Here is a 21,628-nt window from a genome sequence, read left to right as displayed (position 1 = left end):
TGCAGAGAAGAGGAGATGACACCTTGGCAGATGAGCCATACTCATATTGAATGGCAGGACAGGATTGAGGGGGCCAGGTGGCTACTCATTCTCATGTTCTTTTGGCCATTCAAGCCTGCTCCACTGTTCAATATGATCATGGCCATATCATTCACATTCAGTACCCTTTTCCTACCAGAACATCTGTCTGTCAAATAAGGAAACCACAAATGCACACAATACTCAAGGTACAAATATAGCAAGACATACCTGCTCCTATACTTAATTCCTCTCACTAAGAAGGCCAACATACAATTTGCTTTTTTAACTGCCTGCTGCAGTTGCATACTTACTTTCATTGACTGCACCTCCCCCTTCCTAATCTCTCACCATTTAGATAATAATCAGCCTTCTTGTTTTTGCCACCAAAGTGGACTAGACTGCACATTATACTGCATGTGTCATGCATTTGCCCACTCGTTCAACGTATCCAAATCACTCTGGCAACCTCCGCACCACTCTCACACCCACTCTAGGATGAAGGACTTTGATCAAGTAAATACGGAGAAGCTGTTTTTACCAACATTGGTAACCAGAGGACAAGATAAATAGCAGAAGAACCAGAGAGAAGCTGAGGCGAAATGCTTTTCTGCAGTAAGTTGCTGCGATCTAGAATGCACTGCCTGAAAGGGCGGTGGAAATAGATTCAGCAGGAACTTGAAAAGCAAAAACTGCAGGTATTGGAAATCTGAAATAAAACAGAAAATGCTGGAACTATTCAACAGGTCATGTAGTATCTGTAGAGAGTGAAACAGAGATAAAGTGTCCTCAACCTGAAACATTAGCTCTGTTACTCTCATAAAATGCTGTCTGGCCTGCTGATTATTTCCAGTCCTTTCTGTTTTTTATTCCTGACCATCACTTAGCATGTGGTTTCTCTGCTCATAAAATGTGAAGGGGCTTTCAACACCAACAGTGCAAGTGATGTACATACATTTATCTCAGTACTGAGGGAGTGCTGCATCATCAACCCGGGCACTGATCATTGAGCATGTTAAGGACACGCATGAATGCGTTTAAAAAAAAGAAAACTGGAAACACTCAGTAATTCTGACGAAGGGTCTTTGACCTGAAATGTTTACTGGTTCTCTTTCCATAGATGCTGTCTGACCTGCTGGGTATTTCCAGCATTTGCTGTCTTTAGTTCAAACTTTCACCATATAAAGGGTGTTTTTTTAGATATTCATGTATGTGTATCATATTTTTAACTTGTCCCTTCAAAATAAGGCAAATTGAAATTCCTGTACGTGCCTCTGTCATTTAATTTGAAACCTGTGCTATCCTTAAGTGGGCATCGATAATCCCACAGCCACTGTACTGAAGTACAGGGGGTCCCTCCTGCGTTTAGTTCTTAAACAGCATCGAAGCAAATTAGTTTTTTGCTCCAGATCCCAGCACCTGCAGTCTCTCGTGTCTCCATCGAAACACTTTATCTGGCTATTACTTTTCATCGGATCTTGCCGTGCTCAAAATCGGCTTGCTGCTTTTCCGACATTGCAACAGTAACTGTATTGCAGAGGTACAAGGCCATCTTGAGGTGAAGAAATGTTCTTTAGAAAACTTTTTTTTAAAACCTGTGTTGTAACGCCAGCCTCGGCCACGTGGGTTCCAAGCTGCCACCGAGACGGTGAAATGAACGGGAACGTGTGCGGGAGGGGGCATCTCTTGAGCCACTGTCCTTCATCTCTCAGGGACGGAGGGGCTTGAAGGAATCCTGCGTGACAGGGGACTTGCAGGAGGTGTATTTAACCCCCTCCGTGAACTCGCCGCTCCAGCCCTGGAACCTTCCGAGCCTCCTCAGTTTTGGCCTCTTGCCCACCTCCGACCCACACCGTGCCTGAGCCCCGGGCTCTGACATTCCCTGCCAGACCCCCTCCGGAACTTTCAGTCACTTCATTTCCTATCTCCTCACGTGCCTGGAAGTGAAACTCCGTCTCACAACCCTCCCTGGCGAAGCACCTTGGAACCTTTTGTATCATTAAAGGTACTTTGTAAGCGGCAACTGTTGCCTTTATCTGCAACACTCCGACTTGTAGTCTAAGTAATTCTTCAGCCAGCGCTACTTTGTGCACCGAAAGAGTTAACCGGGTGCTGCCTCGAATGTTTAATTTGCCGATAAACAGTAGGATTTTAGGGATATTTACAGACTCGGGTATGTTGTGCGCACACATCAGGATCTGGCGGCTGGGAGAAAGCTGTCAGCACTGAACGACACTGGGCGAGAGCGCTGAGCGCTGGCAGGAAGCAGCGATCCTCTTCAAGGAGAAATCTGCTCCAGTCACTGTCCCGGAGAGCAGCAGAGCGAAGGCAGGAACGTTTTGATCCACAAAAGGCAGGTAGTGCCTTGACAGCCGATTAGACAGGTAAGAAAACACCGCCAAAGTTTTGTTTTAAGTCACCGGTTCTCTGGGTGTCAGCTAACGCTGAGGCTGCGTCCGACTAATGGCCTGAAGTTCATCCATCGATTAAGCTTTAGGCTACAGGATAGTTTACCATTCGGACCCCCCGTAACACAGAACAGGAGCAACAAAGCCTTATTGGGGGGGGGGGGGGTGCGGGGGAGAGAGTAACAGAAGACTTTCAAAGGACAAGTTTGACGGAGTAGACGTGGAGAAGATATTTCCATTTGTGGGAGTTGTAAAGTGTGAGTCAGTCACCCGTAAATCCAGACAGAAATTCTGGAAAAACTACTTTCCCTTCAGAGTGAGGTAATGTGAGACTCATACCCACGGGAAAGGGTTGGGTGATGAGCAGAGAGGGGTATAACGGCAACCTGAATAAACACAGGAGGGGGAGAGGGATAGGGGGTTGTGATGAGAATGAGGCTTGTGTGGACGGGTCAAATGGCCTGTACAGTGGATTCAATGTTAATCTGTAGTGTTTTCTATTCAGAGTGAGCCGAGTTTTGGGGTGAGGGGAAGCAACGTTCCTGTTCCATTTTGAAAATCTTTCCACCCCCCCAATCACTGCGCTTCCCCAAGCCCTGTCACCCTCTGACGGGGGAGTATTTGCAGGAGTCAGGTGGAGAAACGCTCCCACTGCTCCAGTGACGAGGATTCTCATTGTGCAGCGTTAATTGCTCTGAATCAGGGCCAGAATTGGCCTCTTCTTCTAATCTCTGGCCAGATGCGCCCATTTAAAGGGCTCATGGGCAGTGTTGTGTTTCACGTGAGGGAGGCAGCAGGACACAGGGAAGGGAGGGAGAAGGTTGTGAGCCACGAGGAGTGCCTCCACATCTGTCCCAGAAACTTGTTGCTGCTTGAGGGAATCCCCCAGCAGTTTCCAGCTGTACAATCAATGGGGCAGAGGGCTGTGTGTGGAAGGGACTGCCCTGGACAACTTCTATGCAGCAGGTAATGACAGTGTGGCCTTAGGAAAAATATTCAATATTTCACAAACATTCCCTACTCACGGACATCTCCCCCATGCTCTCAGTCTCCTCCCTATCTCTAAAATCCCTGCCAGACCCCAGTCCTCCCAGGTCTCTGTGCTGCCCCCAGTTTCATTTGTGGTCATCCCCCAATTTCCATCTCTCTGCCACAGGATAGTGCTCCCCATTGTCTTCACTCCTGAGCCTTTGAATTCCCTCGCTGAACCTCCCTCCTTCTTTAAGATAGTCCTTAAAACCTCCCTCTTTTGCCCAGTATTTGCTTGCATGCCATGGATGGGCCTTGCAGTTAAATTGCACTAGGTATTGCTCCTGTGAGATGCCTTGGGGTATTTTGATAAATTAAGGTGCTTTAGCAACACTTGTTTTTGTGGTGCTGGGTGGAGTGAGCTAGTGATAAGGGCAGTACATTCGAGCTTCGTGCCACTGGTCGGAGCACAGAACGGTCAGCCGAGGCAACTCCTCCAGTCAGCCTGTTCCCAGCCTGAGCTCTGGTTTAAGAAACATTGGCTCAGATAGTACACAGAAGGTAAGGAGGATCTGAAAGCAAAGAAGTCTTACTGAATTGCAAAGGGCCTTAGTGATATGACATCTAGACTATTGTGTACAATTTTGATGATCTTACCTAAGAAAGAATGTAGCCATAGCAGGAGTGCAGTGAAGATTCACTAGTCTGGTTCCAGGGATGGTGGTTTTTCCACATGATGAAAAATTGATTAGACTAAGACCATATTCTCCAGCATTTAGAAAAATGATTGAAGATCTCAGTGCAGAATTCAACAGTACAGGGATCAACAGGCTGGATGTGGGGAGGATGTTTCCCAGCTGAGGAGTCTAGAACCAGGGGCCACCATCCTAGAATAAGGGGTAGGTTATTCAGGACTCTCATAGGGAGACATTTTTTCCACTCAGAGGCTGGTGAATTCTTGAATTCACCACCATACATGGAGGCTCAGTGGTTAAGTTAATTCAAAACAGAGATTGATAGATTTCTAGATATTAATGTAAGGGATATGTGGATAGGGCATGAAAATCAGTTGAAGTAGAAAATCAGCTATGATTTGATTAAGTGCTGGGTAGACTGAAAGGACCATATGTTTTATGTTCTTGCATTGTTTGCTGAGGTAGCACAACCTGGGATTGCATTCCCCAGTGTGTAGAAGATTAAACATTGATCTAATTTGTGATTAAAGCTGTTGTTTGGTTGGACAGACAGAGGGGGGGGGGGAGAGAGAGAGAGAGAGAGAAATTTCTAGGGCTTTGTGGGGGGGGGAGGGGGGGGAGGGGAGGGGGAAGAGCAAGGCATGGTGGTAACTAGAACTAGAACCTTAAACCAAGAATCTCACACAGAAGCTGATAGGAATCTGGCATTCTCTCGCTCAAAAGAGAAGCTGAACTTGGGTGTTAATTGGAAATCTTAAAACTGAGATGGTTAGATATTTTTGTTCGAGCAAGGGTGGTAGAACCAAGATGGGGAGATGCTTTAAAAACAAACCAGGCAAGATTTGAATGGCACATTAGGCTCTAGTGGGGGGTGAATAGCCTCAGGTTCCTTTATTTTTTTTCAATGAGCAACAATTTCTGATAGTTTCCCAGAATTTTCTTCCATCAATAATCACACAAAGCATTAGTGCAAAGAATAGTCTAGCTAGGTGGTGATCTTTTGAAGGTTTAAATCCCTCTCAGTACTGGAGACAAAGATGGTGGATTAATGCAAAGTAAATGCAAGATGGGACATCACTGCACAGTTGTGTTGGTTACAAGCAAAGACCCTCCAGAGGAGGATGGGGAACTGATGTGGTGCACTGAGTTTCATGTTAATTAGTTATGAAAAACTATTTCAAAAAACTTCAGCCCATATTTTTAAGTTTTAAGACAGCTATGAGTAACAATAAGAATAGATCTTGTGGGAAAGTATTAAATTGGGGGAGGGTAAATTACGGCAGGAGCTGGGGGAGTTGATTGGAAACAGCTGCTTTGGCTAAGTCCACATCTCACATATAGGGGTTGTTTAGAAACCAACTGCACAGAGCACAGGACTGGTAGATTCCAGTAAGAAGAAAGGACACGGATGGCAAGGTAAGGGAACCTTGGATGACGAGAGAGATTGTGAATTTAATCAAGAAGAAAAAGGAAGCATATGTAAGGTTCAGGAAGCTAAATTCGAATAGGGGTCTTGAGGAATATTAAGAAGTCAGAAAAGAACTCAAAGGGAATTAAGAGAGCCAGGAGGGGTGGTGAAAAGTCCTTGGAAAGTAGGATTAAAGGCAATCCCAAGGTATTCAAAACATACATCAAGAGCAAGAGGATAACTAGGTAGAGGGTAGGACCACTCAAAGGTAAAGGAGGGAACATGCGCTTGGAGGCGGAGGCGTGGGTGAGGTCCTATATGACTACTTTGCATCCATATTCACCAAGGCTCTTGCAGAAGATTAAGATGCGTGGGATCCTTGGTGACTTGGGCATTTGGATTCAGAAGTGGCTTGCCAATAGAAGACAGAGGGTAGTGGTCAATGGGTCTTATTTGGGGTGGAGGTCTGAGACTAGTGGTGTTCTGCAGGGATTCAGATTGGGACCTCTGCTATAATTGACTTGGATGAAAATGTGGACGGGTGGGTTAGTAAGTTTGCAGATGACTCAAAGATTGGCAGTGTTGTGCCTAGTGTAGAAGGTTGCCAAAAGATATAGTAGGATATAGATCAGTTGGAGATATGGGAGGAGCAATGGCAGATGGGGTTTAATCCGGGCAAGTGTGAGGTGTTGCACTTTGGGAGATCAGATGTAAAGGGAAAGTACAGCGTTCCCTTAACAGCGTAGATGTACAGAGGGATCTTGGAGTCCAAGTCCGTAGCTCCCTGAAAGTGGCTGCACAAGTCAGTAGAATGGTATAGAAGGTGTGTGGCATGCTTGCCTTTATTAGCTGGGGTATTGAGTTCAGGAGTCGGAACATTAAGTTGCAGCTTTTGAAGACTCTGGTTAGGCCGCATCTGTAGCATTGCATTCAATTCTGTTCGCCCCATTGTAGGAAGGAGTGGAGGCTTTGGAGAGGGTGTAGAAGAGGTTTACCAGGATGCTGCCAGGATTAGACGGCATGTGCTATAAGGAGATGTTGGACAAACTTGGGTTGTTTTCTCTGGAGTGCAGAGGCTGAGGGGAGACCTGATGGAAGTTCATAAGATTATGAGGGGCATAGAGAGAGTAGAGAGCCAGCATCTTTTCCCCAGGGTCAAGAAGTCTGATACTAGATGGCATGTATTTAAGGTGAGGGGGGAAAGTTCAAAGGATATGTGCCAGGCAAGTTTTTTTTTACACCGTCTTATGTTCCTGAAATGGGCTAGGAGGGGTGATGGTAGAGGTGGATATGATAGAGGCATTTAATAGGTTCTTAGATGGGCAAATGAGTATGCAGAGAATGGAGTGATATGGACCATGTGCAGGCAGAAGGGATTGGGTGTTATTAGCTTAATTATTTTGGCACAACATTGTGGGCCGAAGGGCATGTTCCTGTGGGTACTGTTCTGTGTTCTATATGATTTTATGAAGAAGATTATCCAGTTAAAATAGCTTGCACTGCAGAATTATCATTAGTTTCCTTACCTTTGACTTTAGAGTTTAATATACGTATGTCTCAGCGGGAGCCTCTGAAAATCCTAGCAACAATGTACCATTTTTTGATGCATGTGGTTAGATTAGGTTTCTTTCTCACCCAGCAAATTGCTTGAAACAAAAACATTGTTCAACTGTCCTTGCAAAAAGGAACACTGTGGAACTTGCATTGTGGCATGTGACAAATTTTATAAGTGTCGCCGAATATGTATGTCATGGGTTAGGTACAGACTAAATGTATATTATTCACTGTTACAGGACAGAGTAAAACTCCCGCTGCATAGTTCTTTTTTTAAAAAAAAGTGTTGATGCGGAATAAATTTTCATTTGCATTGTCCTGTCAAAAGCACTCAGGGCAGGAACAGGTTGAATGGGGTTGGAAGCACCCTACTTTTGTCAGTGATGGGAGAGAGAGAGAAAATGAAGAATCATGTATTTCACGTACTTTTGCTCATGGATAAGTGGAGAAAAAGAGCTTTATTCTGAGGTCGGTGAAGAACACTTGTATAAGCTATGAGGTGGTGGCTGTGTGCAGGAAGATTGTTGGTGAGTGGATGACGTGATATAACATCTAGAGGCTTGGGAGCAGAGCTGCATGACTCAATAGAGAAGCTTTGTACTTTGCACTGTGTTTTACCATAAACTTCCTCACCATCCCTGATGCTTGGCCCAGGGCAGCTGGAAAAGCCTGGCTGAAGCTTTGTAGCTTGACCTGTGGAGCAGCAGGAGGAGGAGAAGGCCTGGGACTTTCAGGTGACCTGGTTGAAACTGCCACTCCTGGGCAGACATATAAACAGAAGGGTGCACTGAGGGTCCTGCAGTTCGTAGGGTTCTCAGGGGTGTAACTGAGGCCTTGGATCCAGCTTCTTACCTTTGTTCCTTAACTTTGCTCTACTTGCTGAAAAGTAGTGGAAGCTGCATAAGCAGCTTGTGGAGCTACTGACCAACAATGGATCTGTTTCATCATGGACCTGGAAGGAATTGATAGCTTGGTTGGCTCCCCCCTGGACCTATATAGTGAGGATTGGGCAGACTTTTGTTGGAGGACCAACTTAAGGTCAGTACTGAGGGTGCCAATCAATTGGATGTTCTCCTGACCTGGGAGGAAGTAAACAATGACCTTGGAAGGTACGTCCCTGGGGCTGGATGGACTGACCATGGATATCCTTGGGTCGACTGTGCGTCCTGGGAAAAAGCCTGGCAACTAGAGAGCTGTCTTTCTCATGACTCAGCACCGTTATCATCCTGCTGCCTGAGAGGGAGAATCTCTGCCTTATCAGGAAATGACATCTGTTTCTCTCCTTGAGGGTCTTTACCCAGGCTATGTCCATCTGCCTAGGCATCATACTGGCCCATATGATCCACCCTGGCACGGCTATTTAGGCATGGACTGGTCCATTCAGGACAATATCCGTATGGTCTGGGACAATCCACCGTTCCCAGAACATTGGCCATGTTTCTTTCCCTTGACTAGGAGAAAGAGTTCATTGACATGGATTAGAAACAGTCATTATTCTTACATAGCTGATCATTTATGCTGAGAATATGCCCTCCAATCTGGGCTCTCCCAGCAGAGGAAAATCTCGTCACGGTATCTACCCTGTTATTAAAACAATGGTGAGGCCTCGGAGTATGGTGTCCAGTTCTGGGCACTGCACTTGGGGTGCAGAATTTACTGAATCTTGTTCCAAAGATGAGGGAGTTTGGTAAGTGAATAGACTGTAAAAACTGAGGCTGTTCTCTGTAGAAAACAGGAGGTGGTGAGGAGATTTGATAGAGGTATTTAAAAATTATGAAGGGCTTATACAGTGTAGATAGAGAGCAACTTTCCCATTAGTGGAGAAGTCAAGAACAAAGGGTACAGAATGAAGTGATTGGCAAAAGAACCAGGGGTGACATGAAGAAAAATCCAGTCAATAATACAATGAGTGGTTAATGACTGGAATACACTGCCAGGGGTCGAGGTGCAGACAGATTCAATTGTATTATTCAAATGAGACCTGGATAAGAATTTGTAGGGCTATGAGGAGAGGTGGGGGAATATGTCTAACTAGATTGTTCTTACCTTGAGCTGGTACAGACTTGACAGGCTGAATGGCCTCCTTTTGTGCGCTAACCATTATATGATTGCCTCTCATTGTTTCCAACCACAGATATTGTAGGTGTAATCTCAATCTTTCCTCAAGGCAATTCCTCACTCAGGAATGGATTGGATGACTGACTGTATGTGAGAGGGGTGCAGGACAGTTCACTTTTGATGTCGTAGTAAGAGGTTTTGGCCTCTTGTAATACCTGTGTTACTGCCTGCCTTTGGATTGAAAATGAAGCTACTAATGGAACAGGAATGGCAACCTGGCCCCAGACTACAGTGACAATCTAAGGCTGAACCATTATCCAGGAAACAGGAAAATTATGTAATTATAGGCGTTAGTAAATGGGAATGGGCTATCTGCAGCTGGAATAACAGGATGTGAGTGATTGCAAAATTGATAAATGACATGTGGGTTTACAGGTTATGGATAACTAAGGGTATTGGAACACAAGGTGTGGATTGAGATGTGAGCTGCATTGTCAGTGGGATTGTAATGCTAGCTTTACTGCCCTGGATAGATAGTGAAGATTGTGTCACCCCAGGAATCGGGATAGCTGATCAGATTAAAGAAAACTGTATAGTTTCCACTACGGCCAGTTATTCAGGGAGAAATTACTACAATTGGACACAACACTCCGTACCACCACTGCCAATCCCAGTCTCTAACCTCGTCAGAGAGGGGATGAACGTGGAATCTCTGCCTGTTTTGAAATTCCATTTTAGTCGGCCAATCTCTTACTGAACAATTGCTTCCATTTTGCCAAAGATGTCCAAAAATCACCGCCCCCCCCCCCCCACCCCCCCAACCTCCCCTCTTTACAGTCTTCCACAAATGGTGTCATCAGCCTCAGAGGAGACTTCTTGACCATGACTGGGTTAATCATTCATTGTAATCATGGGTAGAGTCCAAGACAGTCCGCAGAATTAATGTAGCCTGCACATCTCCTTGAAAATTAACCAGAGAATGCAGATCGTGACTTGAGCCCGTTCCAGAAAGACTGAAACACCATGCCTGGCTTTTTGGATTGCCATAATTACAAAAAGAACTTGAATTTATCATATTCCTTCAATTGCAGCAAAAAAATCACAGGCATCTAAACGGATGGAAATGTAGACCAAGATAAATGAAATATTAGAAGGCTTCAAAAAGTCTATTCAAAATGTTGCATTAGAGAGGCTTTGTGAATAAGAAATGGGAGAAAGAAAGAGAGCGAGAGAGGCTTACGAGAAAAAGCAACAGGATTAGGTAATTTTGTCCATTGAGCCTGTTTCATCATTCAGTAAGGTTATGACATATCTCGGCTCTGTTTTCCTGCCTGTCCTCTGTAACCCATAAGTTCCCTATGGTTAAGGGTCAAGTCCACCTCAGCCTTGGCTATACATGGGGGTTGCAGCAGCTGAGTGCACAGCTGCCAGCAGTGCAGCAATTGCATTTGGGGCTGTAAGAGGCAAGAACTGGAGGAGTGCAGAAATCTTGGCGGGCTGCACAGCTGGAGGAGGTTTGGGAGAAACAGCGATATCGTTGCAATTCTACACCCAAGTAACATTGGAAAATCATCTTCCCATAATTTTATTCTGTGCTTTGATTCGAAGCTCTGCAGTCAGAGCAACAAACAAGTTTACATAACCCACAGCCACTCTAGAGGTACGCCAAGGCTTGGTTGTTTCATTCACCCCACTTCACTAGGGGGTCCTTTCTGTGCAACTTTTCTTCTTTCTGCCTTTCCCTTCCTTGACAACAATTAAGACATGAGACAGGATGGCGGGTGCCAAAGGGAAGGACTGGTAACAATGTCTGACTGTTGGACAGCCAGTGCAAAATTCAGTGTTTCAGGTCAAATGTCTGCACTCCATAGACAAACTCTCCAAACACAAAATGGGCAAGCAAAATCTCCCATAATCTAACCAAACTGGAAACTGTGCAGAGGTTTCAGAACAGTAAGTTCAGGGAATGAGAAAACATCTCACTGCTGTAGCATGAGCTGCTGTTTTGGGATTTGGCTGGGATAGTTTGAAGGGGCAGATAGAACATTACTCTACATCCAGCCTGTGTTGCCCCTGGCCTGGGAGCATTTGACAGGATGGTGGAGAGGGAAATTCACTCTGTCTTTAACCTGCACTCTTCCTGCCCTGGGGCATTTGATGGAGGGTGTAGAGGGAGATTAACTCTATATCTAACCTGTGCTGTCCCTGCTCTGTGTTTGACACTGAACTTGAATGTCTTGTTCCTAACCACAAACATTCCTGACTCCAGTGAGCTGAATAAATAAAATTTTTGTTACATTTCCTTCCCTGAAAGTTCCTCAGAGAGTCTCTCAACCAAATGGTGAACAAGAGCAGCTTTAGGTTTCAGTACCTTAGAACGAGAAAGAGGAAGAAGCTGCATGGGTTCTTGCTTATGACGACAGTCTAGAAAAAAATGCATAGGGTGTGTGTGTGTGTGTGCGCACATGCAGATTCCTGTGGGTGTTTATGGGTGTTGTCAGCTTGGTGTATGCATGTTTTTCTTTGTCTTGGATTGTATGTTCCTATGTCTGCCCACATGCTCATGTTCTTGTGTGCATGCATATGGTGTTTGAGGACCAGACCAGTGATACTCCTATGCTTGATATGTCATTGTCCACTTCCAGTCAGCAGCCATAAAGTGAGGTTTAGCTCAGCAACTGATGCCTGTGGCCAGGATGGGCACTCTGCCAAACAAGGGAGACACAGAACCAATACCAAACAAGGAATTATCCAGCTGATAATATGTGGCATCTTCGAGTTCAGATTTGTAAGAGATCAACAGAGTAATACCCACGTGATGAAATGAAGGTGTTCATAACCAAAAAAGCTGTTTTGTGAGAAGGATAGGACTGTCATCTGCAAATCATAGGGTCATGGTTTATCCCATCTCCAGATACTTGAACGCATAATCCTGGCAACATTCTTTGTGCCTAACATGGTACAATTTTCCCATTAATTTCTTTCCATCCTTTGCTGCCTGAGTTTAGTTTTACAATCATGTCTCCTTGTTCTGGACTCCCCTAGCTGAGAGAATAGTTTCTCTCAATCCACCCTTTCAATTCTTTCATCTTCAACTTATTTTCAATCAGTCTTTAATATTCTAAAATATGCACTATCTGTCTAATCTTTCTTCTCCTTTGGAGAAAGCCAGCATGGACTTGTGAAGGATGGCTGATTGACCTAAGTGAATTTAGAGGAAGTAACTGAAGTACTAGACAGGTGAGAGTGGGGCTTGTGGGTGGGTTAAGTTCAGAAAGGAATTAAAAGGGTGGGAAGGGTAATGATCTGAGATTGTCTCCCAAAAATAGCAGTAGATGCTTGGATATGAAGCCAAGTTGGGCAAATGGAGTTAAGCTCCAGGTCAGTTGTTGAATGGCACACAGACTTAAGGGGCTGAATTGCCTCTTTTTCAATGTTGCTCATGTACTGATTAGCTTCCTCTTAAAGGCATCCAGATAAAAAAACACTCTATTGACGGGAAATATTGGCAGTCACTGACCATGCTAATCAAGCATGTAAACAAGCATTATAATCCTGTCTTGCGAAGGAAATGTTTTCCTGGAATCGCAATCCCTGCCCAATCCATGGGGAATTACCCTGTCCTGTGCTCTCAGTAACCAATCTGCTCTGAAAACCTCCTGGTCAGACAGGTTTTAGAATTCTCTAAAGTTCTTTTATTAAAGTTGTGCTGATTCCAATATGCAAATTTCCAAGACTTGTTTGATTGTGTGGCAAGCCTCTTAAACATACAGATGAAGCGTTGTGTTTCCTTAAACTGTTTTGCGTTGATTTCATCAAATTGAATCTCTCAACATTTTTGTCGTCATGATTTGCTTTCAGTGTCGTTTACGCAGTAGGGTCCCAAATCAGCGGAAGGACTAACTGGGAAGGCCATTTATTCACTATCCTTGTGCTTGCCATGCTTCTCAGCCTTGCTTTCAAATCCCTCCATAGTCTCACCCCTCCCTTATCTCATAGAATCATTGAGATCCAATATGGAAACAGGCCCTTCAGACCACTGCCAATACTGACCACCAACCACCCCTTTACACTAATTCTACATCAATCCATTTTTTTATTCTCTACAATTTACATCAACTCCCTCCATCTCTCTAACCTGCTCAGACCTACAATCCTTTGAAATCTCTGCTCTAATTGTAACCTCTCCCAATTTCCATTCCTCTGCCAGTGGTAGCTATATCTTCAGCTGTCAAAGCCCTAAACTATGGAATTCCCTCCATAAACATCTCTACCTCTCTTTTATTTAAGATCCTCCTTGACCTTTTATCCTAATATCTACGTATGTGGGTGGATGTCAAGTTGCTGGAAGTATAAGTTGTTTTAATCTGCTGATATCTTGTGGTAACCCACAGTGAAGGAAGATGGTCAATCTATCTGTAAATCTCTGATAGGGGAGTCAATTCCTTCAAGAGAGGGGGCCGACAGTGCTGAGATAAACACTTACTAGAATCATCTCAAAGCTATTTCTCTGAGTTGCAGGAAGAACGTGTCTGTGCTGTGTCAGTATGTTCCAGAAGCAGCTAGCAATTCAGAGTTCATTTTGAAAATGCTCTTACTGTCTGTCTTTCTGGAATCAAGAGAGGCTGCTGCTCTCGGTTTTCTAATCCCAAATTCCTGGAGGCTATGAGTCAGCTGCCATTGAATCATTGAACCAGGTAACCAGACCAACTGCATGAGAATCAAGAACTTGCATTATGTGCAACTTCTGTGTAATGACTGGGGAAAAAGAGAGTAATTTGGCAGCAAAGCAATAAACCATTAAGTTCGTTGAGTCACAAGGGGTGATGGATAAGTATCACCCTAAACATTACAGTGGACTTGCTATGAAAGAGTGGCTATGGGTTCTTTTGCACTCACCTAAGAGGGCAGATGTGACTTTGATTTATTCAAGAACGGCATCTTTAACAGCACATGCTCAGTGTGAGACTGGAATAAGAGCCTGAGAATTTTGTCAAATATTTGGAGTGGGTCTTGAATTTATGCCCTCTGACCCAGAGGTGAGAGTGCAACCCAGTGGGCCAGCAGCTGTAACTTGGACACTGAGGCCTCTAACAGTGACTCCCCTGGGTTTTGATTGACGTTGGATGGCACTTCACATAAAAACAAAAACAATAATCCCAGGCTGATATTTCAGGTGCAATGCTAAAGGAGTGCTGCACACTTGGAGATGAAGTTTCTTTCCAGATGAGTCATTAAAATGAGCTCCATTCTCTCCCTGGTGGACGTAAAAAGAATTCCTAAAAGTATTTTGCAGAAGAGTTTTCTTCAGTATGTTGTCCAATATTTATCCCACACACAATTGGGCCATTGATACAGTGCTCTTTGTGGGATTATTCTGTGTACAGATTAGTTGCCACAGGATCCAACAGTGACCACACTTTAAAAGTCTGTCATTGGCTGTAAATCTCTTTGCAGTCACACTGAAGTTGTGAAAGGTGCAACTTCTTTTCACAGCTTTCCTCTCTGAGCAGTGTAATAACCTTTACTTGCCTGCAAAGTATTGGGGTCCATGTGAAGAGAGTGCGTGGATCTGCACTGCCCCACCAGATGATGAGATCGTGGCCGACCTGAACTCCACTCTCCCACCTCTGCTCCCTGTTGCTTGAAACCTAATAAACGTCTTTCATTCCTTGTCCTGGAAGTTTCTTTTACCCCACTACCTCCACCACATTCAGCAAGGTAGGAGAAGTACCAGGCTTGTGTGAGAAACTATTTCCTCATTTCATGCTTAATTGATGAATCAGTGACCTGGCAGAATCTCCATCTCCTCTTCCAACAGTGCTAAAAGATCTTTTACAATCAAGTCAAGTCATCCAGTTCATCGCCTTGTGCACAAGTACAGTGAGGTACAGGTACAATGGAAAAACTTGCAACAGCATCACAGGCACGTAGATTCAGACAACACACAGAACATAAATTATACAAGACAGTGAAAAAAGAGACTATACAAAACAGGACATTAGTACAAAAACATAGTTAGAAACAAGCCCAATGTGGTGCAAGATGTGGTCCTTAGTGTTCCATTGCTGAAGTAGGATTAGGGTTGTGCAGGTCAGTTTAAGAACCTGATGGTTGCTGGAAAGTAGCTGTTCTTGAACTTGGTGGTGTGGGACTTCAGGCTTCTGTACCTCCTGCCCAACGGTAGCAGTAAGAAGAGGGCATAGGCCAGATGGTGGGGATCGTTGATCATAGATACCACCTTTTGAGGGGCAGCATCTCATATAGATGCTTTCGATGGTGGGAAATGCTGAGCCCATGATGGGCTGGGCTGTGTCCACTACTCTCTGCAGTCTCTTGCGTCCCTGTGTGTTGGAATTACCATACCAGGCCATGATTCAACCAGTCAGGATACTTTCTACTGTGCATCTGTAGAAGTTTGTTAAGAGTATTTGGTGATGTGCCGAATCTTCAGCTTCTCGAAGTAGAGGTGCTGGTGCGTCGTCTTCGTGATTACATTTATCAATCAAGGGGCAGCTAATTACTAGCTCCAAAAATGAGAGATTAAGAACCTACCCTTGATGTTCAATGGTGTTACTGACTGAATCCCATACTGTCAACATCCTGGGCATCACCATTGACCAGAAACCCAACTGGACCAGCTACATAAGTACCAGGTCAGAGGGTGGACATCCTGCAGTGAGTGACTCACCTCCTGACTCCTCAAAGTATTATCTTCATCTACAAGGCATGCCAGGAATGCAGCAGAGTGCTCTCCATTTTCCTGGATGATTTCAATTATACTCAGAAAGCTCAACATCATGGGTGGAGCAGTTTGATTGGTACCTCATCCACCGGTCTAAATGTTCATTCTGTCCACCACCTGGCACTCTATGGCTGCAGTGCCATTTGCGCTGTAGTGGGAGGTAAACTGCATCCTGTAGGTTGTACTGACACCATCTCCCAAACCCACAACTTGTACCACTAAGAAGGATAAGGGCAGCAGGTGCATGGGAATACTGCCATCTACTATTTCCCCTCCAAATTTCACACCATCCTGAGCTGGAAATGCATTGTTGTTCCTTCTTCATCACCGGGAGTACCAGCACCAGAAAGGCCGCAGCAGTTCAAGCAGACAGCTCTTCGCCTCCTTCTCATGGTCAATAAGGATGGACAATAAATGCTGGACTTGCCAGTGATGCCCAGATCTTGAGAATGAATACGAACTGTACAATACCATGCCATCCAGCAACAAGTTAAATAGTGATGGCTCGGCTTGTGGAGCTGCTACGTTAGAGCTCCAGTGACCTGTGTGGAGTTTGCATTTTCTCCCTCTGACCACGTGGGCTTTGTCGAGGTGCTATAGCTTCCTCTCATGTTCCAAGGATCGGTAGGTTAATTGGCCACTGTATATTCTCCCTAGTGTAGATGGGGATAGGATCTGGAGGAGTTGATAGGAATGTGGGGAGAATAAATTAAAGGGGCTAGTACAGTGGGAATGGGATTGCTCTGTAAACCAGCATAGACTCAATGGGGTGAATGGCCTCATTTCATGGTATAAGGAAATGTAGAAATGTGGAATAATACATTGTTATATTGAGTTACTGGATTGGACCACCATACATCTCCTCTGATAGTGCAGCTGAGTGCTGTCTTACCAGCAAGGCCTTGAAAATAAGAGCTCCACCCACTGACCAACTGCAAGGTGTATAGACCTACCGTTTCCTGGGTTCCACCTTGGGGTTGCACTCACATAACTGATCTCCACTGGGGAAAGCAGTGGGTGGAGGTGACTACTTTTGGTCCAGGACTCTCTGCCTGTTTGCTTTATATCATCCATTGCTGGGATGTGTGCTGCATGCTTTGTCTGTTGTCATTTGGAGCCAATGAGGAAATTTGTGATGAATGGCACAGAAGCCAACCTGGCTCTGGTTAACTGGTTCTGTTCCCCAAAGAGCTATTGGAATGTTATCAGAAGCCAATGCTCTAGAGCCATTTTTTCCCACAGTTATTTTATAAATATTCTCCTGGGTTTGCAATTATTCCTCAAACAATGTTAATAAAAAAGATTATCGACTTGTTACTTTGTCGTGCGACCTTAACAGAAAGATGCCATTCAGTCCATTGTGCTGCACCTGCTCGCCAAAGGCACTGTCCCATTAGTCCCTCTCCCCCACTCATCCCCAGTCCTTCAAACCTTGAGTCACTGGCAGCCTCTTTTCCTGACATTCCACCAGCGATTCAGTTTCAAGAGTTCTTTGTTTGTGAAGGGGAATGGATTGTGCCTTTTAATTGACCTCTCTCTGTATGGTTTGTTTCAGTTTAATCTAGAATGAACAAGCTTATCACAATCTGTAAGATAACGTAGACAAGGAAATCAATTTTGCCCTAAAGCAAGCTTTTGCTTCGTGACATGCTGAATGTAAGGACGGGGAAAACAGTGAAAGCTTTATTGAAACAAAGAGTCACTGAGCCATCACTATTTAACATTGTTGGGTGGCGTGTTACAGTACAGTGTGTTTGCCATGTGACATATTCTACGTAAATGGAACCACAGCACTGAGGAAGGCCATTGAGCTCGTGGTGCCTGATCTGACTCTTCATGAGAGTTTTCTAATAATCCTCCTTCCCTGCTCTATGCCCATAACCCTGTCATTTCTTTTATCTCCCTTTTGAGTATTTCCCCAGTTCTCTTTTGAAAGTTCCTGTTGAATCTGCTTCCGTTGCTCTTTCAGGCTGTGTGCCCCAGATCACAACAACTCACTGTGCAACATTTTTTTATCCTCTTGTTACTGATGTTCCTGCCAAGGAAACAGCTTCTGTTTTTGCCCTTTATTTAAAGCCTTCCTGAATTTGAACACTTGGATTAAAATGCCCTGCACTCTTCTCTCTTCAGAGGGAAACATCACCTCAACTCCTCCACTCTGTCCGTAGGATAAAAGCCCCTAATCATCGGGACCATTCTGGTAAACCACCGGTCATCATCCCCAGTGATAGACTGTGCAGTGTTCAAGGGATAATAGTCCAAGTTTATGCAGGTACATTTAGAGTTATAATCAAGTTACAAGACTACTAACCCAGGCTGGTTTAAGAATTTGAATTTAACTGAGAAAAGTTGGGAATAAAAGTATAAGAATAGTGAGTAAAGTTGTCAGCTTGCCATTAGAAAATCAAACAGGCTCATTTATAGAATTGCTAGCCTCACCCATTCTGGGCCTTTATGTGACTCCGGTCCCACACCAGGAATGGTTGGCTCTCACCTGCTTCAGAAGAGCCTCCTCAGATGACTCCCTATCACCTCCTAACAATGAGTAATTAATGCTGACTCTGCCAGTGATGCCCCACCCTAAGACTGAAGTTAAATGAGTTGGCTACACAATGAATCATCCTCGCACTATCAGAGCTGGACTGAAATCAGCTGACCCTTCAGCTTCTTGCATCTTTATTCTCTTCTCCAAACTCAGGTAGGAAACCAGCTTTGGGAATGGAGTATAAGATAAGATCTTTTTTTTAGATAAGATCTTTATTAGTCACATGTACATCGAAACACGCAGTGAAATGCATTTTTTGCGTAGTGTTCTGGGGGGCAGCCCGCAAGTGTTGCCACGCTTCCGGCGCCAATATAGCGTGCCCACAACTTCCTAACCTGTACGTCTTTGGAATGTGGGAGGAAACCGGAGCACCCGGAGGAAACCCATGCAGGTACGGGGAGAACGTACAAACTCCTTACAGACAGAGGCGGGAATTGAACCTGGGTCGCTGGTGCTGTAAAGCGTTACGCTAACTGCTACACTTTAAGCTCCTCCTCCTCAATTCTTTTTGGGATATCCCCCTTGATAGAGAACCTACGTGACATGCCCAGACCCTTCAATCATTCAGGTCACATGGGTGTAGTGTCCCAGGCAGCAATAGTGGCAAAGAGGGCATCACAGTGGTGATCAACCCCCCACTTATGCCATACAGTCTCTCATGGTCTTCCTTTTAATTCAGACATTCCATTTTGTTCCCTCCACTCCTTTCCCTTCTCTGCAACTTAAAACATTTTTCAATTCTAATTGTTTTCAGCTCCTATGAAAGCTCATCAGTCTGAAACCTCAACTCTCTCTCTCTCTCTCTCTCTCTCTCTCTCTCTCTGCACATTCCTCCCGACCTGCTGAGTGTTTTCAGCATCTACCATATTTTGCTTTTGATATGTGATCACTAGACTACTGTACTCCCAAAATTTCTGGCCTGGAATTTGTCTGGCGCAGCACACATTTTCTCTGGTGGAAAACCAGACCAATGTGGTGTGTGTGTGGAATCAGTCTGCTGGAGAATACACCCATCCACCATGTTGTTTAGAGCAGCCCCAAGTTGGCAAGTATGCCTGGCTGCTTCGAGTGTTGGGCCCTGTAGCTTGTGCTGTGTATGGTGGGGATTTGGAAGGTGGGTTTCTGCTTCAGGCAAACCATGTTGCCAGTGAGTAGCTGGTGCCTTGGTTAGTTTTGCGGAGTGTGCAGCAGTCACCCTTACAGGGGCCACGGGAGGCAATCATCAGACAGGTTAATGTTCGCCATACCACAGATTCCAAGTTCCTGCTCCAGAGATTCACTCCATTCTTCTAGGCTGGATGATGTGTTAAACTTGAGGCCCCTTCTGGCCTCATCGATTGATGTAAAAGATGCTACAGACATAATTTTCAAGAGGAGTAGGTGGAGTCCTCACAGGCAGTATTTAATTCCAAACCAATACCTCAGTCTTCTGGTCATTATTCCTGATTGCCACATTTCCTCCATTACATTCATTTAACAGTGGATGTACTTCGAAAAGTCCTTAGTTGGCTGTAGAGGGCTTTGGGATATCCTGAGGTTGTGAAAAGTGCTAAAGAAATGCAAGTCCTTTTTTCCTCCTGGATCCATACTGAAACATCTGGCCTGCCTCCAAACAATGTCGTCCATTCTTGATTGCCCACCCTGGCACCTTCACACCTCCATCCACCAGTCCGCCATTGTACCCTCCTCTCCCAACTCCCCGAGCTAACTCAGGAGAGGGGACAGGAAACCTTGGCACTCCCACAATGTCTGACTGAATATGAATGAATCTCCCCCACCAACACTGTCAGTCACCTCGCATCCACATTACTCCTGTCTGTGCATCTGCATTTTGTGATTTATTGTAAAGAAGGGACTGGTTGCTTTTGGAAAGCAGACTGAGGAATAAACCGGCACACTTGTCATGCCATAAGACCTACCCTTATTGTTGTTTTATGAGCAGGCATGAAGGTGTTGCACTGCCAAACACTATCATTACACTGAGCTCAGCCTTGCTGATGCCACAGTGGAAAGTCAATGTGTAGAAATTGTTCCTTGTTCACAAGAATTATAATATTGGAGGCTCGCTGTACTCCCCTCCGTCCTGATACAGGCTGTCCTTGGGGACTGAACAGGTTCTGTTTTTACAGATGTCCATAAGTCAATTTTGTCCATAAATTGGAAAATACACAAAAATCACTCGATATGGTAACCATATCTCCCATGGTATTGTAATGAACGGCATTAAAAACACAAGAAAGAAACATCAAAAAGAACAAGTACTACAAGTGGAGAGGGAGAGAGAACTAGTTTTGCCATTTGTAGGAGCAAACATGTATGTATGTTGGACTTTTGAATTTAATATTATGGGAGCTTGTTTGTATGTAGGGGTGTCTGTAAATCAGGCATTCATAACCCAGGGATTTGTGATAAAAGATTGCGAGTTGGGGCTGTTATGTTGGAAGAGTTATAGTGGTTGGAGAAGTATTGCACTGCAGTTCTCTCGACTTTTTAAGAGGGTTGAGCAAGATATCAAAAGTCAGCATTAATTATACAGATCCAACTAATCTAAGCATCCTTTTTAATCCCCTTTGCTCTCACAAACTCACCTAGTTTCCTTCAGAAAGCTTCCAAATTACTCGTCTTGACCGTTGTTTGTGGCTGAGTTTCACATTCTCACTTCCCCCTTCTGCAAAGATTTTACTGGAATTCTGCATTGGATTTGTCTGATATTTTCAGCTCCTAGTTTTGGAGTCTTCCAGAAGTGGAATACTTGTAAAGACTATTCTGGTTCACAAGTATTCTTTAGGAATGGCAATTTACAGTCATTACTCATTTTGGGCCCAAATATGACTCCAGTCTCGCTGCCTTCTGTAACATTTCACAAATCAGGTTTGTGTCGTTCTCAAGGCTTAAAGGGGATGGACAATGAGTGCCAGCCTTGTTAGCAATGTTGACATTGTGTAATTGTTACCCATCAATTGATAATGATACATCCAATAGGAATTTTGCTCACAGAAAATGAAAGGATGTTTAACAAAAGCATTGAGAAGGTGCCTCATGGGATAAAGCTCAGGTATGGTATTCAAAAGAAGTGTAAAAGCATTGTCTTTCCTCTTGCCAGGCACTATCCAGTTCATTCAGAAGAGGACGGTGAAACCAGGAATCTCCACAATGAAGAAAAGCTGGAGCTCACTCTGTGTAGGCAGCCTGGAGGTAAGGGCGAGCTTAAACCAAGGTTGTCCAATT

General features: G+C 44.5%; 1 protein-coding gene across 2 annotated transcripts in view; it reads left to right on the top strand.

Moving 5' to 3' along the window:
* Nucleotides 1–1,654: 1,654 nt before the first annotated feature.
* The window catches only part of LOC127582419 (cAMP-specific 3',5'-cyclic phosphodiesterase 4C-like), a 199,690-nt gene continuing 179,716 nt past the window's right edge, over nucleotides 1,655–21,628 (top strand). For both annotated transcript variants that reach the window (XM_052037639.1, XM_052037638.1), the window contains exons 1-2: nucleotides 1,655–2,402; nucleotides 21,504–21,595. In XM_052037639.1, coding sequence (XP_051893599.1) covers nucleotides 21,554–21,595 — 42 coding nt within the window. In that variant the 5' untranslated portion in view covers nucleotides 1,655–2,402; nucleotides 21,504–21,553. The remainder of the gene's footprint in view (nucleotides 2,403–21,503; nucleotides 21,596–21,628) is intronic.

This window comes from Pristis pectinata, chromosome 24 (genome assembly GCF_009764475.1).
Source record: "Pristis pectinata isolate sPriPec2 chromosome 24, sPriPec2.1.pri, whole genome shotgun sequence".
NCBI classification, from domain to species: Eukaryota; Metazoa; Chordata; class Chondrichthyes; order Rhinopristiformes; family Pristidae; genus Pristis; species Pristis pectinata.
Note: the sequence above shows the minus strand (reverse complement) of the source record. Positions and strands in the feature narration are given on the sequence as shown.